Source organism: Artemia sp. Qi Xiang Cuo, chromosome 11 (assembly GCF_049724085.1).
Source record: "Artemia sp. Qi Xiang Cuo chromosome 11, ASM4972408v1, whole genome shotgun sequence".
Classification (NCBI taxonomy): domain Eukaryota; kingdom Metazoa; phylum Arthropoda; class Branchiopoda; order Anostraca; family Artemiidae; genus Artemia; species Artemia sp. Qi Xiang Cuo.
In genome coordinates this window covers 42,513,480-42,537,688 of record NC_142804.1, presented here as the reverse complement: position 1 = coordinate 42,537,688, position 24,209 = coordinate 42,513,480, and the positions used below count along the sequence as shown (strand labels likewise).

General features: G+C 34.8%; 1 protein-coding gene across 1 annotated transcript in view; it reads left to right on the top strand.

The window, feature by feature from the left end:
• Positions 1-24,209, top strand: part of LOC148946993 (uncharacterized) — a 48,788-nt gene that overhangs the window by 3,104 nt on the left and 21,475 nt on the right. The window contains exons 2-9 of the mRNA XM_089096794.1: positions 2,376-2,498; positions 5,231-5,389; positions 6,803-7,000; positions 8,905-9,345; positions 11,824-12,030; positions 15,692-15,826; positions 17,777-18,010; positions 23,235-23,345. Of these exons, the coding sequence (XP_088952920.1) occupies positions 2,403-2,498; positions 5,231-5,389; positions 6,803-7,000; positions 8,905-9,345; positions 11,824-12,030; positions 15,692-15,826; positions 17,777-18,010; positions 23,235-23,345 (1,581 nt within the window). The 5' untranslated portion in view covers positions 2,376-2,402. The remainder of the gene's footprint in view (positions 1-2,375; positions 2,499-5,230; positions 5,390-6,802; positions 7,001-8,904; positions 9,346-11,823; positions 12,031-15,691; positions 15,827-17,776; positions 18,011-23,234; positions 23,346-24,209) is intronic.

Sequence of the window (24,209 nt, the reverse complement as noted above, 5' to 3'; positions counted from 1 at the left end):
TATACAAAGAATCAATTGGAGTAAGGATGTTTTTTGAGGCATCTGTCCCCTCCCTAACTACTAAAAAATAGACAACACTACTTTACAGGTTTAAATTTCTTGTCTATAAATATTTAGAATTGTGTATACTTTACCAAAGAAAAATCATGGATGTGTGATCACAAATGTCAAAAACAGTTCTAGGATGATTGCTGGCTGGATTCCAATGACTTTTTACTTGAAACAGGACTAGAACTCTCAATTTACAATCAAATGAGCATCCTCCAGCATAGACCAGAAATATTCCCTGAAATCAAGAGGGATATTTCAACTTCTACCTCCTCTGCCTCTGTCCCTTCCTTAGAACTAATTCTGTCTTTATATGAAGGATAAATGAGAATTAGGATGTTTTGGCATTAAAATGCATCCTTTGATGTACCTACTCCCCTCCCTAACTACAGAACAATCAGAGAACCCTATTGTAGAGGTTTCAAGCTCTTATCTACATATATTTGGAATTAATTTAATATTTAATTTATGCCAAAGAATGATCATGGATAAAAACAACACCAAGTAAAACAATACAGAATTTATCTAAAACAGTGAAATTAGTTTAAACCTTAACAATATGTTGGCTCTATATTCAAGAGCTGTCTTCAGCAAACTATGCATATAAATGAAATAAAACTTGCAATAAAATAGGATCTTTAACACTAAAATTGAAAAACTTTAATGCTCCCAAGTTTGTTGTTTTATTATCTAATTTTTGACATAACACCTTTAAATTAGGTGTTGTTTTCTTAGACCAAACTGCCGTTCTAAGACGAACAAATAAACTTTCAAATGGGGATAAATCCATTTTTTTAGACAGTGAAAAAACAGGTACAAAAGTCCAGATATTTTGGTCACATATACAGCAACCGTCTTCAGTAGAAATATATACAACATATATATGGGAAATGAGACCAACCCAGTAAACATCTATAAACTCAACATTTGGTTTGTAATTACAAGACACGGAAGGCTTTGTAACTTTCATTGGAAATTTGGTTTACACTTGGGCAAGATTAAAGAAGGAAATTAACATCAAGAACTTTGAATGAACTTTGTCAATGAACTCTCTCTGAAAATAATCTAGTGAATAATCCAGAAGTTCAATATTTTGTTAATGAGCCGAGAAGTTATTTCATTTTGTTGTGTATAAATATGCTATTTTCAATTTTATTATTTTAGTATTTCTACTGAAGACAGTTGCTGTATTTGTGACTGAAATATCTGGACTGTTGTACCTGTTTTTTCACTGTCTAAATAAATGGATTTATCCCCATTTGAAAGTTTATTTGTTTGTTTTATTATCAAAAGGCATTGTGGTCGTTGTTGTTATTTAAAGGTCATGGATGTGTGTTGTTTTTTTTTCCAGGAATAATTGTATTGAACCAAGGGTCCTAGAGGATTGGGAGAGGGCTCATTTGAACAAAAATGCAAAGTTGAAAGTGCCCTGTTAATTGACCAATCAGAATAGAGGGCAACTAGTCCCCTATCCATACCCCCTTTTTCCCCAACGACATCCAAATGGAATTTTGAGATAGCTATTTGGTTTATCTTAACAATCTCCAAGTCAAACTAGCCATTCTCAACCGAATAAAACTGCAGCATCTTAGATTGCTAGGGCACATGCATTGTATAGATAGCACTTTTCTCCCAAAGATACCCTGTGAAGGCTGGGTACATGGTTCCTGACCTAGAGGGTGCCCCCCAAAGAGATGGAAGGACAACTTGTTGTCCTTCCAAATTATAACTAAACTAGGATGAAAAGTTGATGTTAGGTGACACAAATATTGGTCAATTGGTTAGCTTCCCTTACACAGGTTGAATTACTAGCAAGGATGGTGGATGCAGTGAAGATATAAAAAATAGAATTGTCAAGCTGCAGGGTGTTTTTGTACCTTGAAAAATTTTGCAAGAATTTGGAAGACCAGTCTTAAAATAATTGTATGAAAAACGTTATTCAGTCCCACTTTCCCAGGCTATTATAAAAGAACGGTTGAAAGATGATTATCTCATGTTTTACATAAATACAATGATAGGTTAAGAAAGATTGTGCTTGTTTGCAGTGCATTAGGGACTAAATAAAGAGTAAGACATCCCCAAATGCAGTGTTAAGAAGTTCTAAATAAGGACTGGAAGAAACAGGACTTCATGGGTGGGAGTAAAGAATGAAGCTAGGAAAAGTTTGGGTTGGAAGAAGGGCATGCAGCACTATGTAGGCTGGCCTCTGTTAGCTTCGTGCTGCAATGAGTTGCCAACAGTAGCAGTTGCATTACCATTCCATGTGTGCAAATTTCAACAAGTCTTAGTTTCAAGTAAGAAAATCATCCCTGACTTATTTATTTCAGGTCCGCCTTTACATAATTCTTATAAAAATGGCTTCAAGGTCATCTGGAGACAATGTTATGGTTTCAAACCTGCCCCTATTGTTTGCAAATGGCCAGCCTACATCACTTAATGCCATGTCTCTAGTAAGTCTCTCTCTCTCTCTGTCTCTTTCTCTCTCTTCTTTTTTTGTCTTTCTGTCCCTTCCTTCCCTGTGTTTAAGTTTTAAATGAAAGTTTGAGCCTTGTCAAGATTGTTTAAATAAAAAAATAATCTGGCGTATGTAAGAGTAATTTATTAAACTTAAAGATATCAAAAGAACATAAAAGATAGTAAGAATTATGATTTAAATCAAATGTAAGTAAGAAAAAATTATGTATAAAAGAAATAAGAGACGAATATTTCTTTTCATCATGTTAGTTGAAATTCCATGATTAAAATATTTTTCACTTTCGAACATCATCAAAGAATGGTCTAAGGACCTTTTCTTGCATTTTCGAGTATTGTACACAGTCTCGTTAAACCAGAATGCAACACTGAACAAGTATACTATAGCAAGATTATGTATTAGGACATCTTTATTTTTATTTTTAGTATCTTTATTTTTTGAACCAATTTGTAACACCAATTTAGTTGTTCAAAAGAATTCAGTTAGAAAGTTATTGATTTAACAATTTAAAAATAGTTATTTTCAAATAAGATCACAACCATACCTAGGAGTGGAAATTTGTGGCTCTTTAAGCAATTTTAATCTGCTTAAGACTTTTGCTGAAATTTTCAAGAAAGGAATTTGTTTGTTGTTTAAGATAAATATAGCTGCACAAGTTTAGTTCTAACTGAAAACAAGTTTGGCTCTTCTCTCATTTAAGTAGCATTTTATTTAAATAAGTTGTATTCCTTTCCTAGTTTATTCATTCTGTTTTGCAATTTTTGGCTCACTTCATATTTAAACCTCATTGGCAAGGCAACAAAAAAAAAACCTGACCAATCTGTAACTTACCCTCTGACCAAATTACCCTCTTTTTTTAACGAACGTGATCATCGACAAAGATAGCAACCTTCTATGTCCTATCATGCTCTAGGATTTTACCCCCACCCCTGGAAAATACCCCCCATGGCTGGTTGGTCTCCAATCACTTTCGACTTATAAAATAGGACCAGAACTCTCAATTTCTAATCTAATGAGCATCCTCCGAAGTTTCTGCCTAGCTAGCCGAAATATTTTCAAGGTCTAAACAAGTTTTACTGTCTTAGATAAATTCTCTGTTGTTTTACAATTCCAAGCATTTGCATGTAAGGGCTTTAAACCTCTACAATAGGGTCTCCTGACTGTTTTGCAGTTAGGGAAGGAGGGAGATGCCTCAAAGGGTGCATTTTAATGCCAAAACTTTCCAACTCTCATTGAGCTTTCAGATAAACACAGAATTAGTTCTGAGTGAAAGACAAGGAAAGGGTGGAGGTAGAAATTGATGAAAAATTCCCAGGGCCGTATCCATGACTTTATTTGGGGGGGGGGGGCTACAAAAAAAAACGTATCAAAAATGTGAAATGGACATTTAATCCCTCTTGGTTTCTCGGAATATTTCTAATCTACGCTGTTATTATGAAAGTGAAGACTAAAATTAAACCCCAAAATGAGTAGAATTTATTCCGTATAGGAGAGGGACTTCATCTTCCTCGCCTCCACCTCCACCTTATGGTCGCAGAAACTTCGGAGGATGCTCATTAAGTCGAAAGTAATTGGAAACCAACAAGCTTTGGGGTGGGGGGGGGGGTGTATTGGAACCGGCTCCCGTTCTATCAAATCCTTCGTTTCATTTCTTTATCTGTCTGTGAAATAGGTTTTTTCGGATGCTTAGAAATACGGTTATGCATCCTACGCATGACAGACAGGAATGGTGCCCACTGTACCATCAGAGACCATCCTCCACATTCAAAAGTTTTGCTCCGTGTAAAAAAAAAAAAAATTCAACGTGCACATTTGTGTGAGAGGGTATTGATGTGATCGTGCTCCTTCACAGGAATAGGGAATGAGAGCAACCGTATCACCATACTTTGTAATTATTTTAAAGGGTATCTATCCAACAAAAGAAGTGAAAAGATTATGGCCTAAAACGGCTTTTTTTTATTATTTTGATTTCCCACCCCTATCCGGAAAAATCATCTCATTGTGTTTGCACCTATGACTGTAACCCCTGGGTTACATTAACTGTGTAATGGGAGCTAGCATAACTGAAGAATCTAAACTTTTTTTTTTTTTTTTAAATGAATTCTAAGGCTCATTTGTAGAAAATCCTCAACTGCTTCCTGTTGAACAGGGTTTGTTCCTAGGGTGGGTGGTGCCCAGAAAATAATTAACCTCCCCACTTCCAAGTGGAAATTTTTATGTTAACTAGCAAATATTAGCAAATTTTGTTTGTAAACTAGCAAATTTTATGTTAGTCACCTTAAAAATATTGGCCATGATACACCTCCCAGCTCTGAAACCTGAAGCAGCTTGCCCTTTTTTGTACACCTCTGCTGATAAAACTTAGAACTGACTCAGGATCGGGTCAATAAATTGCTGGTACTTTTACAATGGAATACTGTCTGATCAAAGGTGGCAACGCTGTCCATTCGTTGATATGGTAAAGAAAGATTGAAACAAGAATATTTTAAACGAAGCCTAAGTATTCACCTAAGTACCTTGATGGACTTTGTATAAATATTCTTGGAGAAAACTTATGTTATATTTTTCCTTGGCATTTAGTATTGCAAAAACAGCTGTAGTCAGAGCCTTGAACGCAGATTCACTTTTGAGTCTGCATATCTTTTCTTTCTTTTTTAGATTCCATTATGTGTTTTTTTTTTTATGATAGTTACCAATTTCCTTGCATAGGTGGACCTTCAGTATTTTATCCCGTTCTTAATGAAGTGTGCCACAGGACAAGATCCAAAGTACTGGGAAACCTTACAAAAGCCATATTGGTGGCCAACTGATGTTCCCTTCTCTCAAGAAATTATTTACCCAAGTTTAGCTATTAGTGATATAAATCAGGTAAGTCTTTCTTCTTTGGGAGTTTAATATGTAGTTTTTGTACGTCGAGCTGTTTTAAAGGCATCTTGCTCTGTGAAGTCAGAACAATTTAATTTTGCCAAATCTGATATCCTTCCAGATCAGGTGCAGTAGTGACTCAAGAAATATGCTTCACATAGATGTTATAATGAATGGAAATGAGCATTCTTCTGGCATAAAATATACTTTACGCTCCTAATGTGTTGTGGCAAGCTTGGTAGATCAGTAACAGTAGTTGTAATATTTTACAATTACTAATTTTAGTAATTTGAATATGTGCAGCACGAGTACATGGGATACATCCCTGTAATCTACATTTGACTTGTCCTAGATCAAAAACAGATATTCTGAAGATTTTTAAAATCAGATGTGATTGCAGCAAAAGTGATTGCGCCACTGGAAAGTTAAGTTTTCTACCATTTTGTGGTGCATAACAACAATTTCAGCCCAAAAGTGGCAAAAATGGTATCGAGTGAGATTATGAGATATTCAATCGACTCAAAATTGTACTGAATATCTATTGTATGCAAAACTATGTATTGGGCATTCCAATTTTTGCAGTCATTATGCCAGGCGTTCGCAGATACGTACCTAAAAGTTTTATTCAACTGAGTTGATACATTTGAGGCTTCGTAAAACTATGTACTGTGGTATATAATTGCGCATCAGATATTATGGAGGAGGGCTAATAGATCTTTGCGCTGGTAGGGGAGGTGTTTGAAGCCTCAAAAAGCATATTTCTAAGATGAAATTTTCTAATTTTCGGTGATTCTTCAGACAAACATAGAAGGAAGGATAAGAGAGGGAACAGGATTCGATCTCTATTTCCCAATCATTTGGACTAAAGCCTGTAATTTGGGTGCTGGAGGGTGATAGCTCCGCCCTCATTCGATAAATATTTTAAGCGTAAAATAAAATGTTACATTCATATGCATGCCTGCACAATACAGAGATCATGAGCACCATCGAAAAATTTTTCCTGAGGCAGAGGGGAAGCAAGAACTACTTGGAGCTTTATTTTTATAAATATTTTGAATTGGAAAATTTCTTATTTTCCTATTTTTATATATGTTCATGTATTCCTGTTTCCCGGGGGGGGGGGGGTATTGCGCCCTATTCCTCTTTCTTTGCCGTGTCAATCGGGACATCCCTATAAAAAAAAAATGTGACCCCAAAATTTGTTTTTGATATTTCAACCCTCCCTCTTGAGAAATATTTAAGGGTACATTTTTTCGTGATGGTTATCGATTTTGACACAATGTAATGCTAAGATTAAACTTTGATGTAAAAATCAGGGGTAGAATAGAATGTGAGTGTTTAGAAAATCTATTATCTAGTGGCATAATATTATGTATATCTTTAATTAACAAAAACTAAACTTCCTTTTAAAACCAGGTTTGGACAAGTCGATTTCGAGTACTCGTGAATAACTGTTATATCCACTATGGCTGCAAATACCTTCTCGATTTCTCAGCGTACCTGCGTGACTGTGATAGGAAAGGCGTTACCTATCAGAGGAATAATGATGGAACAATCTCCATGTTTGATAGGACTGAAGGAAAACTTTTAGTCAAATTTAGAGATGTAAATAGGGTAGGTAATAATGGTGGTCCTTTTTTTCTTTATGTTTTTTGTTTGTTTATTTTGTTCTTTAAACTAAGGTAGATAGTCATAGAATTAAGGGATAATCGAGATCTTTGGGTTGACCTATGACGGACAATGTCGACTGGACTTCTCTTCCAACTCTAAATACTCTTTGTTGGGAAGAATATGCAAAATGACTGGACTTTTTTTCTTCTTCTTTTTGGGGGGGGGGGGCGGGGGAGTCAAAGAACTCCAGGAAGCAGACAATACATGCACTTTTTTATGACTTGTAAAAGCCTTCGGATAGAAAAGTAAAAGAGTAAGTATGACGGTACTAGACCCTTAAGGTCCAAACCGGTGGTGCTGATCTCCGTTTTCTGGCCCTTCAGCCAGGAAGTGCAATGGGGGGGGGGGCTGGGGGCCCGCCATCCTGTGCTTTCGCACACCCTTCCTGCTTACCTTCCCCAGATTTCTCCAGGTACCCATTTAGAGCTTAGTCGACTCTGGTTAAGCTATAGTGTATAGTCTTTTACAAGTACAAGAGAAAAATATTTTGCCTCCTCCCCCCAAACACAAAATTCCAAGTCCTCTCCTAGTTAATTTTAATGTGAGTCCACATGCTATTAATTTTTTTAATTCCGTTTTTTTTGTCTGTTTTTCGAAAGCCCAGTTCTAATGTTTACTTTGTAAAGACAAAAAAATGTGAATGAGACTTTTTTTTTAGTCAAATTTAAGTTTTTGACTGTCATGAGTGACAACCAAAGACCCTTTTGTATAATTACGTTAATTTATACTTCCCTTAGGCAGAATGTACTTGATTTGCCAAATGGGTATTCTGCCGTGATCTTTTTCTGCTTAATTCTATCTGTTTATAATGATGCTCTTGGCCATAAAGAAAATACGCTTGGGGATGGCTTGAAATACTGCAGTTTCGTATGGATAGTGTTTTAAGGTCTATGGCGAGAACCAAGCTTTAAACGAACGAGTAAAACTGGTCAAATATCTTGTGGGATCTCTGTTTTAGGTTATGATCACTTATGTCATAACAATTGAAAAATCTCAGTTTTTGTTCATATTTTAATACTTTTAAACTTTATTGATAAGTATCAAACTCTATTTTAAGATTTGATCAGAAGAGAGCAACAAGGTTCAAGGCAGTGTCTAATACAGACAAACTGGGTAGAATCCAATAAATAATACATAAAGGGAGTTCTTCTCTCTTTCTCTTTCTTTCTTTCTATGGATATTTTGATTATGGTGTTATATTTTTGGTTTTAAGCGGCCATTACCAGAGCATAGTTGGCAGCTTTTTCAAATACAGTGGGTAAATGTTATAAAATATAAATAATTATTGTAAATTTGTTACCCAAGAGAATAGGGAGAAATCTTTTTTTTCTTTTTTTTTTATTCCCTTTTCTTGGAGAAGTTGTCCGGCACCCTTTTCGCCCAGTTGGCATAGACCTGGCATGACTTGGTTTAATAATCAAAATCTTACCTGTCATCTGCGTTTGTGACAGAGTTTTTTGTTGTTCTTTTTTTTCTATATAGATAATTCCTGACAAATGAGAACTAGGCTCACTTAAACGCACAAGAGCTATACTTTTCATTTGTTCTCTTGTTTTGGATACAAATTTTTTCTGTTTTTTTTTTCTTTTGCCTTTTGTTTGTGTTTTTTTAGACAAAGTTACAAATTTTGTATCAAATGAAATTTTTGTTGTACTGCATATATGTAGTGAAGAAGCTTCTTAGTTAACTGTTGATTTATTTTACTTTAATCTCCTTTTTAAGTCTTTCAGAAATAATCTGTAATGTTCTTTCCAGGATTTCACCAAAAATATTCTAAACTTTTAAATTACTCCTTTCGGATTGCCCTATTACCACTTATGTGTGTATTTTTTTATATTTCTTTTTAGGATTATGATCTCGCTTATCGGCAAACACCTACTATGCGTATGGCGACCTTGCCAGTAATGCCAACACAACTTGTATCGCCTTCTCCCTTTGTAAGCCCCCCTCAGCAGCGTAGAATTGTTACTGCATCTATACCTCCACCTGGAAGTGTGCCCGAAATCCGGCCTGTGTCACACTTACAACCATCTCCTCAGTCAAGGCTGGTGCAGCCAAAACCCCCAGCTCCATTGCAGGGTGTTAGAGGAAATGTTCCGATGCGTCCAGTGCCTGGCACCTCTTCCACCTCTCTAAATGCGTATGAACATATTCAAATATTGTCTAACCGTCCTGATTTGGCAATCAAACCAGTTACTTCAAAAAGGCCAATTCTACCGGCAACAACATCTAGCATTTCTAATGCGCAATGGAATACTGAACAGAAAAAAGTTCCTTCATTACAAGTGGTAAGTTTTTACAATAAATTTTGAACATGCTGTGTTGTAATTGAATAGCGAGACATCTGAATAAACTATTATATTTTTTTTTCTAAATAATAGGTATACTTATCTCTCTCTCTCAAATGTTATAAGGGTTTAGGTATTAGAACTTACCACTACTGTACCTAACCTATTGTTATCTGTCTAATGCCACACACTGGTATCTCCCGATCTATCCAGCGTTATTTAAAGTTGCTTTAAGCCTTTGTCACCCTTAAAAATCACTAAGAATTTGCGTCATTTTCTATCACATAGCAGCATAATTTTATGACTTCCAGCTTATTTAAACTGAAGACTAACATAACGCTTATGTTAATATGTAACCGTATTAATCAACTAATTAAACGAATTTCGGCCTCGTAGTTTTAAACATGCATTTGTAGTGAATTGAATGTATAAGAGTGATTCTTTGATCAGATTTTAATGCCATTTTCAAAATTTAAATGACATTTGACCTACCCGCTATAGGATAATTTGTCATCACATGATGGGTAGGTCAAATTTCATTTCTTGAATATGGCATGGAAGTCTGATAAAAAAAAAGATTGCCTCTTGAGTTCAATTTAATTGGAGGTCAAATGAAAAACAAAATTTTTTCATTTTTTTTAGTTGGTTGGTGCATTAGTTGGAAAAATGTTCAAAGTCATTAAACACTCACATTCCAGTCTCCTTTGTATATTCATGAAGATATTAGGGGCTGGGTTTAATCTGAGCTGAATGAGTTAAAGGCAAACGTTGGTGGATTTTGGGTAGCCATTTTAATACTTTTTTGTATTACTGAGGCTCAACTCCCTAGGCATTGGATATGGTTTTGGTCCCCTTGTCCATCATTGATTTTCTGTTATTTTTAGTATTATTTAATCTTAATAATATTTTAACATTTTTTTTAGTTTATTGTTTGATACTAAAAAAGCTTAGAGACACTTTACAGTAATTTCAAATGAGAATAAAAGGTCGATTTTCACTTAATTGGACAATAAAAGACATAACTAAGCTTAACTGTTAAATAGAACTCTCAAAATCTACCCAGGAAAACTATGTTTGAAATTCCAAGGAATGCTAAGACTCCTGCATAACTTGATTTCTCGCTTCTTCTGATTATAATCCTCCCCATCTCCTTATTTGATCACTTTTTAGTACTTTGTAAAACTTAGTTCACAATTGTAGACGTTCTCGGTTGGTTTTTTTTTTTTTATTTATATATTGAATAAGATCCACATTACAACAATCTTTAGTATGTGTTATAAATTCTACGGTTAATCGCACTTTTTGAGCGCTCTTTCCAAGTAACTCGTAGTTCGAAAAAAAATTGTGTGAATAGTAAAACGACGAAAAATACAAAAAAAAATAAAAGAAAATAAAAGCGCTTAAAAAGAACACTAAAGTAGGTGTTTCTTGTTTTTTTTTTTTTTTTTTTTTTTTTTTTTTTTTTTTGCGGTATCGCTACATCTCTAAAATCCACTTGAGCTTGATTCGTTTAATTTGCTGCTGCTGTTTTTCTATTATTATCTTTCTTTACCTTTTCTTTTACAAAAGAAATCACGGCTGTTTTTAATTTGATATTTAAGTATGTGAACATTACCCATTTATTCGTTTATGTTCTTATCTTTTAACTCCCCACTCTTTTCCTAAACTGTCAACCCCTTTTAAGGTAGGGTGCTCTATAATATGTTTTTTCCTTCTTTTTTCACCAGAAGGGGCTTTTTTATCTAGTGTTTTTCTAACGAACTAAAGGGGAAAACACTTCGATACATTTATCTAGGACGGATATCAGTAATGTAGATTAAAAACAAAAAAAAATGTCTGGAGAAGGAGTCAAAACGTATTTTTTGATAGTTAGAGGAGGGCAAATTTGTCGTTTTTTTTCAGTTTTTACACAAAAAAAAACATTCAAAATCTGAGAGGGGGGCAGCCACCCTTCGAATGGACACTATTGAGTTATATAGTACATATAGAGAACATCATAGTGTCTTTTATTTACTTTGCAGAATTTACATCATTGTGACATGCCATAAGTAGCCACAATTTTTATGCGACACCCGTTCACTAATATTAATTGTGAAACATACTCTATTGTTATGAAAAAAGCTGTTAAATCATAAAATTATCGTCAAGGTATGACGAAAGATTTGACGACGGGCGGGTCAAAATAATTTTTATCCTATCCTCAGAAAAGAGATCCGCTACAGTTTTTTTTTTATTCCATTTTTTTATGGCTGTTGTCCGACATGCTGCATTATTCTCGGAGTTTCTTTTAGGCCATGCAGCGACATCCCTCACTGTTGTCAAACCCACTGCTGTGAAAGCTCTTGTTCATGCGTACTTTCTTTCCCTCTAGTGTACCTCCGATCGTTTCATTTTTTAATATCACGTTCCAAAGCTAGCAGGACGCGATTTTTTGGCACTTAAAATTACCGATGAAGTTAATAACCATGTTTATTTCAGGCACCTTCACAACGATCTCAACTCCAAAAAAACATTGTTGAAGTATCTACGCAAAATCCTGCCAGTTCTATAAGTCGAGAAGTTACAATGGCATTGCAAAAGAAGCTACACAATACAACTATTAGACCAGCCAATACTCAGCCAGCGAAATCAGATCCTAAACAACAAGTCCCACAAAATGTGGCAAATTTGTTAAAGTCGCTGCAAGTAAGCTATTCTAGATCGTTTGTCTTAAGATTTTTCCACAAATTCCTTCCATTTGCAATTTGAATTTTCTGGCAATCTTCAAAAAAAAGGAAGAAAATAACGAAATTATTTTAAAATTAATATAAACAGACGGATAATCCTAATAAAATTTAAAATGAATGTTTATATTCAACAAAACTTCTACTAAGAGAGCCTTCTTATAAAAAAAAGGATTTTTTTTAATTGGATTATTAAGCACGCTTAGTTTTTATTAAATTTCTTTGCAATATTAGATTTTACGTTCTAGTTTAGCAATGCCTGTCTCAAAAAAGTCGGTTTAAAAATGAATTTGTGGCGTAGGCTATTTTTAAGTTATGCTTACATGATATATATAGTGGTATTCAGGGATGTGCTATGAGAGTATGTGGTTGAAATGAAAACTCGCGGAATAGGCTGTTGTTAATCAGGTTTTACGTCATGAACGTGAAAATCTATGTCTATTTTGCCTTGCCATCTAATATGTGGATCTAGTTATTAGTTTTTTTTTATAGTTTTTTTATAATTTTTCCGTTCTTTCAAACCTATTTTGATCTTTTTCTGAGCAACTGGGTTAATCCTGTCCAAATTACTCGATGTGGTGTGGACAGCTGTTTTTTTTTTTTTTTTTTTTTTTTTTTTTTTTTTTTTTTTGATTCGTTCACTTCTTTTTTCCTTGCGCTGAAACAGTCTCGCTGTTTGTGCAAGCTTTTTTTTTTTCTTTTTTTTTCTGTCAGACTTATCACTATAGCTTCAGGTATTTAAGTCTAGCGAAAGAACAAAAGCTAAAAATACGCTTTAAAAAATTCCCAAATGACTGGGCAAACCATGTGTATTTGAGTTCATCAACTATTATAAGTTACATGAATGAATGAATGAATATTCATTTCCCATCATACAGTTAAACAACAAAACGCGATGGAGTATTATGAAAATAAAAGAAAGAAAAAGAAACGAACTCTGAACACATGACATAAACATCAAAACAAAATCAAAATATTCATTTTCCAGTGGTGTGAAGATGGGCGGTTTGATAAACATTTGAACTGAGAGTCCCCTGCAGGGAGGGGCTCCGTAAGACCGACACGTCGAACCACATAACCGTTTCTAAACCACCTAGGGATCTGTAGAAGGTACTTCGCAAAGTTAAAATAAGATTTGCTTATCAGAGATTGCTTATCAACATCGGTCAAAACGTCCCAAAAAGGCGTTAGATACAGTATATGCGGAAGGGCGATACTGTTGTACAACTTGGCCAGTAGCTTACGTTTAAGGCTAACTTGCGAATGAACAATACTAGCATATGCTGCACGTATTTTTGTCTCAGAATGCTTAATAAGGAGCTTTCTTGCATTCCTAAGGGAAGACCCAGTCGGTAAACCAAGGTAAACTAGCTCTGATTTAGGGGCAGTATCTGAAAAACCTAGTCTACGCTTTCTGGGACAAAAGAATCAGGGCAATCAAAAATAACACTTTTGAATTAGCAGCATTAATAGATAGACCTATGTTATCATAGCGAGTTGCAAGCTCATCAAATTTACATTGTAAACTGGTAATGGAACGGCACAGGTTCACTAGGTCGTCGGCATAATAGAGTACAGATGTAACACAACCTCTAGATACGTAGCTAGTAGGAATATCAGCCTGGGCAGGGAAAGCGGCATTATTATAAATGGTCGGGGAGGCTATTGCTCTTTGTTTTATACCAACGTAAACTAGGAGGTCTTCTTCAGCGAACGAGTCACCGAGTTTCAACCGGACTTTCAGACGGTGATACATGCAGTAAAGAGGCATTATAATGTCTAGGCTAACACCGAGGTTATGTATTTCAAGCATTGCTTGAAAGTGAAGAAGTGAACCGAAAGCATTTGTCACATCATGTGCACGTAATATCAACGTACTCCCCGACACCTCCGTATCTTGAAGAATAGAACATAAACTTCGTAAAGCATGGAAACATCCTAGGCCCGATTGAAACCCAAACTGAAACGGGGGCGTAATACAACGCTCATTTACCCGATCTACGATCAACGACTCGAAAATCTTCGCAAAAACACTAGAAACTGTGATGGACCTATACGACGATCAAGAAGAATGCAGTTTTCCCTTTTTTAGGATAGGTAAAATTAGGATAGGTAAAAATCTTTTTTAAAACCTTAAAACCTTTTTTAGGATAGGTAAAAATTATCTGAAAAAATAATGATAAATGACTATATAACATATAGTCACATGTTATATAGTATAACATGTGAAGAAAGACATCATCCGGGTCACTCTAAAAACTCAAACTTATCATCTTTATTTGTTGCAACTGACCTGGATAAATTTGGACCAATATTAAAAAAAATAGTTGAAGTTCATCACACATCACATACATCATTCTCCAGGGTCAATATTTCTCCCGTTGCACTATTTATTTTCAATCAATCATTTCTCTTGTTAGTTCCCAAGTTTTCTGTGGCTATCCTTCTTTCTCTTTAAGCTTTTGCTCAAAAATACTTCTTTTCTGCATTTCTTAGACTTGTATTCAGTTTATTTCGCCAAGCTATGCATAATTCCTTGTTCGTTCGCTCACTTTTTTTTTTTTTTTTTTTTGTCGGGTTAACTAATTGAGCTGTAAAAATATTATCTTTAATATATTTTTTTTTTTTTTTCATAATCACTAGAATAATCCAAAAAAGAATCTCTGTCAAATGGCTTCAATGCAACAGCTTAACTAATAAAACTGCGACTTCTCGTAAAATAAAGTAAACTTCAAACTTACATCCTGGACCTCGCCTGGAATGTCATCCCAGTCTCCTTTTTAAGTTTTATCATTGCAGCTTGGTTGATCATTGGAATAATTCTTGATTTTTTATCTTTAATTCCTTTTGATGCAAATAGAGTAACTAGCTTAAACTTCGAAGTGGTAAAATATTAATTCATAAGATCAATGTAAAAATTCCTCATCTGTCGTTTTATTAATTGCTCTTTAGATGGGTCCTGAAAACAATGAAAGCATTGAGGACGTCTACATGCAACAACACAGAAATTCAATTTACTTCCTGTGACATAGAAAGAAACATCTATAAACCTGCTCCCTATTTACTGATAAATCTTCTCTTACTACGATCTTATTACTCACCTTTAATTTAAGCTGAAAACCCTCTTTTGTTGGTAATGCACTCGACTTATTACCTATTGTTTACATCCAGAAATATCCAGTGATGGCGAGATATGATAATTTAACCACGTTTCAGTTATAGAAATCCCCAGAAAAAAACAAAAAACATGGTAAATAAACATAACATTAAGGATGTCTATCTAATACTGTCTCTCTATCTTGCTCCCTCCCTCACTATGTTTTGTCCCTCCCCCTCGCTCTCTCTCTTTCTCTCTTGTCCTGTTTTTCTTCCAGTCTTTCATTTCTGTTGCTATTCATAAGATTTGCTTCATTTTTCATGGGTCTATCTTTGTACATTTTTATATACGTTCAGATTTGTATTTGTTTTATTATTTGTAGAATATTTTATTTATTTATTTATTGTAGTGCGGACTATAGATCCTGTTTATTCGCAGGAAGGATATTTTGAATTCTCATTGATGTTTTACATTTTGAAGAAATTAACGTTAGACATACTAATCATTTTCATTTTTCATTTTTTAGCTGGGAAATTCTGTCTCTATCCAACTGCCAAATGATAAACCAAAACCTGCCCCTGTGGCTGATGCACCGATAAAACCATCCTTGACGGTTATACCTGGACCATCAGTTGCACCAATTGGATCTTCATCTCCTCAAGTATGTCTTTGTCTGTTTTTAGCCTAATTGTTATAAGTCTAGCTGACATTGAATTTTTTTATAGAAGTTTCACGGACCCCCTTACAAAGCTAGCAACGGGAAAGAGATGGAAAGGTTTTTGGAGGCTTGTTCTTGTATTTTTTCTAAAACAGGTCATTTCTCAACAAGGATCGAATCTTTCTGAAGTCACAGCTGCACACTATGAGACCGAAGGGTCCCATCCTCCAGGAAGCGCTGAAAAATAGGAGCCTTAATATCCACAGTTTTGTACTCCCACCTTATGTTAACAGTTGGATGGGTTTGCACCTCTACTTGCAGTCAAAATTATAGGGTACTTACAAGAAGATTGATTTCGTGTATTAAGTTTTTTTGGCGTGGATGTCCAAGTCATGTTGTTTTCACAATATTTTTGTAAATAAGAAGGTCTCCTACTATCACTGTTCTGTCCATGTTTGTTCCATGGATATCAAAAAATTTTAAATCTTCAGTTTTATATAACTTCAGAGGACAGAAAAGTATCGTTATATTTACGGGGGAACAAAGATAAAATAGTTTAAGTTAATCAAGAAGAAGGTCTATGCATTCTTAGGACAAAACGATCTTCTGCGAGTCTTCAATTTTGAAATTTTGTTACGGCTATGTTTGTAGATTGTATCACTATTTACCCAGAGAGAAAGAAAAATCCATCGCTTTTGAGCTTACATATGCTTCTTACAGCAAATCTCATTCACACGTATCAGATACAATAGCGATGCCTCTGATACGTGTGAATGAGTTTTATTTGAAATACTTCATTTTAAATATTTTTATTTAAAATATATTTAAAATATTTATTTAAACTATTTAAAATATTTAAAATATATAAATTTATTTAAAATATTTTCTTTTTTGGGAAAAAAATATTTTCAATTGGGGAAAAAAAAACATTGGAGACGTATTGCCTTTACTATAGGCAACGCTATAGCGTTGCCTAGGATTTTTTTTTTTTTTTTTTTTTTTTTTTTTCAGAGGCACTTCATATGGAAGAGGTCGTCGTATTAATTTCAAAGGGGCCTCATTCGATTGCAAATCGAGAGTTCTAGTGCGCTTTTTAAGAGTCAAAAGTGATCGAAGAACAACTAGCCTTCCCCTCCAACTCTTTCTCTCCTCTATCTCTCTCCTCTCTCTCTCTCGCACACTCTTTCTTCCTGTCCTTCACACTCTCTTTCTCACTCTAGGGTCACACACGTATTTTCTAAGCAGAAATGCACCCTATTATATTTTGGTGCAAAACTGTTACACTTGTAAAGAGAAATATAGTTTCAGTTATTTAGTATTATTTCATGATTTTAATGTGTCCAGTTTGTCGTTTTGTTTGAATAGCCAGGCTTCTTTGTTATTCCTAACATGTTTCATCGACGCATGTAGCAACACCTTTGACTCTGCATACCCTTGCTCAAAGTATGAAAAAAAAAATTAAATTGTCTCATTAATGCAGAAAATTCGTAACGATTCTCCTAAAATTATGCTGAATATCGCATAACCTTGCAGTTTGTGTGAAGACATATATATGAACCTAGCTTCTCATTAAGTCTGAAATGTGCATTTCAGGACCAGCCTTTTTATCAGACTGAGAGAATTTAGGTATCAGTGCAAGATTGTAATAGGTTGATAGCGATTAATTATTTGTATGTTCAAAAAATGGTTGTTTTGTCAGCGTGCCAGCTGTCGAGTTGAAATTGAAATCCGTAGCGTATCCCTCTAAACTGAGTATGCGGAACGTCTGGCATCTGCGTTTTGAACCCGAGATCTCACTTGATTCTTATGAGAAAACGAAACAGCCCCCCCCCCCCCAAAAAAAAAAAATAATACTAAAAGAGAAGCTTTTTAATTTTTTTGCTGTGCTGTAAGTTCATGTTTTGTAACTTCGCCTCTTTTTTTTCTTATAAACTAATTAATCATTTTTTCCAGGCAACTCCAACAGCGTCTGCCCAACATGTGCAAAAGAACAATCAAGCAAAGAATGTGACTCCTGTCAAAAATGAGAGCCCTAAAACAACGCCTAGGAAGTCTCTCCCGAGAACCAAAAGTAGACCGTCACTCCTTCCTAAGGTCCAGCGACCGATGGCTCAAAATGAGGACATTGTTGATATCTATTTATGCGATTTTTGTGACAAGCAGTTTACTAGTCTTCAACAAACAAAGGTCTTTTGACTTCCTTTTTTTTTATTATATGCGGTATTGTTGCCAAATCTTTGATTTATTGTCGTTTTGGATTCAGTTCTTACTCAACCTTCAACCATGTATTTCCTTGCCCGCAATATCCAATATGCAATATCCGCAAATGCCAATTTTATTATGTATGATCAAGTTTCTTCTAAGAAATTTCATTTACTTATATTAGAGGCTTATTCTAAATTAAATTTGTTTCTGGTAAAATAGTGCTTTAATTGGTAAAAAGCGACAATACCTATTACTCTTACTGGTCATGAGAGTGACAAACCGAATGTACGACATTGAAGGGGTCCTTCTCATTCACTGCTATGTTAGCTTACTGGCTTTTATTCTAAACTATACTAGTACTACACGTCACTGCAGCACCATCCTACCTGAGGCAAAAAGATACGCCCGCCTCTCCTCCATTCCAATCTATTTAAAGCCCCACTCTTTACATTCTCCTATGAAGTTCCTATTTCACTTAAATCTTTCTTTACGGCATCCTTCCACTCCATATGGGCACGTCTTACTTTCGTCGAGCTTTAGTTTAACTAAAATCCCATCTTTAGAGTGGACTCTGATCCTTTCAACAAGAGCTACCATCTAAGGGAAATGCCCTAACCTCTTTTAAATATTTCTATTTCCTCCCCCTCCTCGCCTTAGTATTACCCTTTGGATGAACCGCTATTCCTAGTTGCTTTACATAGGCTAAAGTCTGCCACGTTCGCAAGGAGTATTTTCATTATCACCTACGGAACAAGTACTGACAAAACCTATCCTCTCCACACAAAAAAAGTGACCCTTTGTCCGCGTCTCCGGAGACGATTCCATACCTATGCGAACCTGGCAACTACATAGCGTAGTTACACAATTCAATACAACTTAGGAGAATAGATTGCGTCTCGATCAGATGCAAAGTATAATCACCTACGGAACCGGTTCCGTAGGTGATTATGCTTTGATCAGATGTGGTCTGCAATAAAGAGACGGATCCTGATATAAAGCTTGTGATTAGAATTAGGATAATGAAAAAATGAGGGTGTTTTATTGCGGAGCATATTTAAATTAATGCCTTCTATTATGAAATTGTTTCACCATACCCTATTAGATTTTTTTTGATGTTTATCGACACCCATTTATCACGCCTATATTTATGATTTGAGAGTGCTACGCGTAATTACTCGCATATCGAATGGAAAATTGCTTTGATTAATATAATTGTATTCATCTTCCTCTAATCTATCCCTTTTTCTCAATGTTATTGACGTCGAAACTTGAAAATATGATAATTTATTTCGAAAGTATTTATTTTTCTTGTCATTGCATGGCAACTGGATTAAAGAAATTAGCCGCGTAAATTGTGTTGATAGTATTTGATAGAATCTACTTTTATTTAATTTGGTTCAGAACCGTACGAAATTTACTTCTTGTGTGTCCCCTAAGCTCCTTGATTGGCGGCCGGGATATGCTGATATAGGCCCACTATACTCTTTGGAAGGAAAGCAAAAAAAAGCACACACATATGGGATGCTTTGTTTCATGAGCAGCTTTTACATGTATTTTTATTGTTGTGTGCTGCAAAATTAATTATAGTATGGAACACTCGTCAACTGATTCAGATTTTTTTTTTTTTCGTTTCGCACGAATTTAGCTCGCTTTTTCAGAGCTTATTTGAAACCAGATTAGTCCTATATATGAGTAATACGAAACAGACGAATAAAAGTGTGCTTTATTTGGAATGAAAGTAGATCATCAACGTAAAGACAATGATTTCCTCTCCTTACTTACCGAAATAATTTGCGATGGTTACTTAAAGTAGACCTGCGAATCATAAAGAAATTCCAATTTCCAGACTGGAAATCTATCCGTTGTTCCAGGCAATAATTGTTGCTTTGATAGAAGCTCATAAAATAATGGAAAGAAAAATCAAAACGACGTAGTTTGTTGTAAAACAATTTCGTTTGAAAATCAGTATGCTATTCTCTAGAGTTCTTTCACTTCTCCTTCGAAGCGTTTACGGATTTTCTCGTGGAACATCATCGCTACTTGCGGATCAAAGAAAAAGCAAAAAAGACAAGGGGGAATTACTATTGATTGATAAAAACAAACATGACTTTCTTGTGAAAAATACTACCCCGAAACGTTGGAATGAGTTTCAAGAACAGTTAGGATAATGATAATCTTGATCAGAAGTGGGTTTGCAGATGTTGTTTAATGGTACATGACCGCTGTATTAATAGTTCTTCCAATTTTTTCTTTTTTTTTTTAATTGAAAGAAGAAAATAAATAATCCCAACCTATTAATTTGCTGAATAATTTTCCATTCCAAAATCATAATTGACAATCATTCCATAAAATATTTTTCATTTCTGTAAAATAGTTTTAAGAGAATCGAGAATCGCTAGAAGTACCATTGCTTTAGAAAAAATTCTTTTTAGAATAATCCAAAAAAGTTTTTAGCAAATTCAAACAATATAAGAACAGATAAATATGGCTAACCACGGAATAAAAAATATTTAAAATTAAATCCTTTTAACTTAGCTGCTTTTAATTTTTCCGCATAGAGCACTTCTTTCCATCTTCTGGTTTTCAAATTTAGTGATGTAGAAGATACGCATTCGAAAAAAATACTGTACAAAACAGCATTTCCTCTTACAAAACAACATCTCCTCTTACAAGGAAATGGAAACAATAAACAAAAAATATAGTATCTAAGACGAAACTTGGATTTCGAGAGGCTTAAAAGTGCTAGTTTTTTCTACATAACTTTTTTGTGCTTTGAAACTTCGAAATATTGGGGTTTACCATTAAAAGCTGCACCTTCCCATAAATTGACCTTAAGTTTGGGGGTAAGTAGCCAAAGTATTTGAAATTGAGCTATACAGCTGTGATTTTCCTGTCATTCATCGTCTTTATAATTAGTGTAAATTGTAAAATATTTCCCTTAATCATTTTTGTTTGCTCACTATTTCTCACTGATTAGGCTAAAGCCTTGAATTAACCCAATAAAACGTGTATAACTACGGCCAATTTCCAGATTTCTCATTATCCTATAACCTATAGCATAGACTAGGTCAGTATTTGCTAGTTTTCGGCTCACTCGGGGTTCGGGTCTAGGCCCCGGGACCCTATCCTGAATTCCTCCATCTCCTCGAAAAGTTTGTTTTATAGAATCTAGGGGATGAAAGGAATCCCACTATTCCTTAATTTTCTAAACTTATATTTTGATAGCCTTTAACATTGAATTCTAAGTAGATCATTATATTTTTATTTCTTAGCTATCTCATTATGGTATAAGAATAGAACTTTTCTGAAGTTTGAAAAAAAAAACATTTCAAATATTTCATAGCCTACCTGTTATTTGGCACAGCAAGTAATTTGACTCCTTTTTCTTTTGCATTTTTTCGATTATTATCGCACCCTTCGAAAAGGCATCGAACGCCCATTCTGGTTGTTAGCCGGCAGCAGTTAATAATAATCAGTTCTCTAGGAACAATACTTCTTCATATGCATATCTCACGATTTACTCTTTAATTTCAACCTGCTAATATTCGATAATTTCCCGGTCACTCGTTGCATGAATCACGCTCTAGCATAATTTATTGGCTCGGAGCGATCAAGTAGTACAGCATTTTGCGTCTAGAGGCGCTGAGGTACGCGGGGTCACTTTTGGAGAGTTTTGTCAGTACTTGTTCCGTAGGTGATTATACTTTGCCCATAAGCAACTTCCCCTTTATCTCGCTGACAATGAAAAACAAGAAAGCACTCTGGAGGTGTTCTAACTGCTTAGGAGTTTATCATTTAGTGGTTTAGCGTTTTAATAGAACAACATAGAAAAGTCGAGTTTTATAGAAGGGCGAAAAAGGGTTTTGACTTTCTTTCGACCTCAAGATGAGATCAATGCAGTTTAGACTTTCTCTTAAATTCAGTAAAGACAGCGGCCGAAGGAACTGAAAGGAAGGTCTCGAAAAAGAAATCGAAATATCGTATAATGCACCCCTTACCGAAATTTGCAATTTTAAGAAATAGGCTACCGAGTTTGTCTTCTTTAACTTCTTTAGTTGAATATTTAAACGCATTTCACCCGGAAAGTTTACATAACAATTTATCTTTTTTGGCATTCATATCTTTATGGGTTAGTATCCGTCTTAACTTTTTTCAACTAACCAACAAATATTGAATGAACCATAATTTTTATATAACCAAATGTGCAAAGGACGTATATATCAAATAGTGTCGTATCTGACATCTATAGAAATGAGTTTTTCCTGATATTAAAATGAATATTTTACCTTTACCGGTTTTCGGGGTATTGAGGAGTGAACGTCATTCAATAGGTATAAAAGCCGTTCCCATGTGGGCAACCAACCAGAGTCATGTTGGATACTTAACAGCACGTGATGTGTACAGGAAACTTGTAATTTTAACATCCTAACGGCTTTCAAATGATTTATAGAGTAATTAGATAATTTCAGTCAATCGACCTTCGCGGTTCTAATTTGACCTCCATATTTTTTCTAATTGCTGCTTCACCAAATCAACGTAACTGACAAAATTTTATGGCGGATCAAATTCTTGAGAACTTATCTGGACAATATGGAATGCTGCTTAGTAGCAGAAATTAGCCGTACCTTTCGATTTCCGAATACATTACCGGCCCCAATATTCGTCCGAAGGACCTCTAATAACTGCTAGAAAAATTGTGAATGATGGACGCACTTTTCGTGTTTGTCCCCCCCCCCCCCCACCAGAAAGAAAATACTTTAATCTAACATTATCATTTTACATTAAAGGATGTCAGTGACCGATAAACTTGGTCTTGAAATGTTAGATTTATCTCGATAGCCAAATCGAGCTAAGTAAATTCATACCCATTTTGCTTTACATACAAATTTCCTACCGCTCTATAAGTGAACTGGCATAGAGTGAGATCTTATGTCTTGGTTTCTATATAGTTTTGTAGCTTCATTGAAGAAGTAGAAGCACTTTATTCAATTTAAGAAACAATAGATATTGCAAGTTTTGATTCTAATCTTTTTTCTTTTCTTTTTTCTACAGATGTTCTTGCAGTAACTTACATTTATTTTTTAGCTTTTTGACTATTTCTTGTCTTGTTGTTTTCCCAACAAAGAATATTACTCATTTGGCAATTACAAAAATCAAAGTATGCCAATTGTTTGATTAATAGTCGCTTACATTTTGTATATTTAAGGTGCACGAAGCGACATGTGAAGCTAAAAGTAAAGTCACTGCTACCAAGCGACTATCTGCCATCACCAAGCCGCCCGAGCCAGAAATAGTTGAAATTTCAGATGATAATCCAGTAAGTTTTATTTTGATCAATTCTAGTGTCAATTGTATACATCGCCATGTGTCCCATATTAATTATAAAGAACTTAACACATTGATGATCTCGCCAGATCCATATGATCTTGCTAGAAACTTCTATTGTTGACAGGCATGTAATGAACTATTCTAGGTATACACTCTTTGTTCATTCGAAGGTCATATCTGAGCCATCAAAGTAACAAACCTTAGCAAATAGCAGCATCAAATGTCGCAATAATATATTCCTAGTTCATTTGTTATTTTAAAATTTTCAATCCTGTTACTTTTGTGGTTTGATGAAGGTAGCTATAAATTGTAAATGTTAAGTAATTGAATATTATATATATTAGGTTAGTCTATTTTATATATATATTTTATTTTATTTTTATTTTTCTATGCTGAAGACGCCTTGTTAGATACGGGCGAAATATTCGTTTGATTTTGTTGTTGTTCCCTTTTCATTTACTGGCCATAGATCCGTTTGTCGTCTTTACATTCATTTCTTTGTGTTTTTTACCACCTATTCTTCTCTTCCCTGCTATATTGGAAGGGATGAGGCAACTTCATTGATTTGTTCACATTTTGCAGCTCATTGCCAAGTTTTATTCGTAGAATTTTCCTTGAGGAACTTCCTTAAAAAATGTAAAGTGTTACAAACTCGTGGGTGCATGACCCACTGTTGGGGGCAACTTTATGCAGATCAATTCGGAGTAGTTTGCCCTAGGGATCCTTCTACCAAAGCCGTCTGTTGATTTCTTGGAATTAAAATGGAGCAAAATTAAATAAAATGGGTTTCTTGGAGCTAGATAAGGGACTAGCTATATCGTGCCTATTCTGGCGTTGTTGGTATTGCAAATTA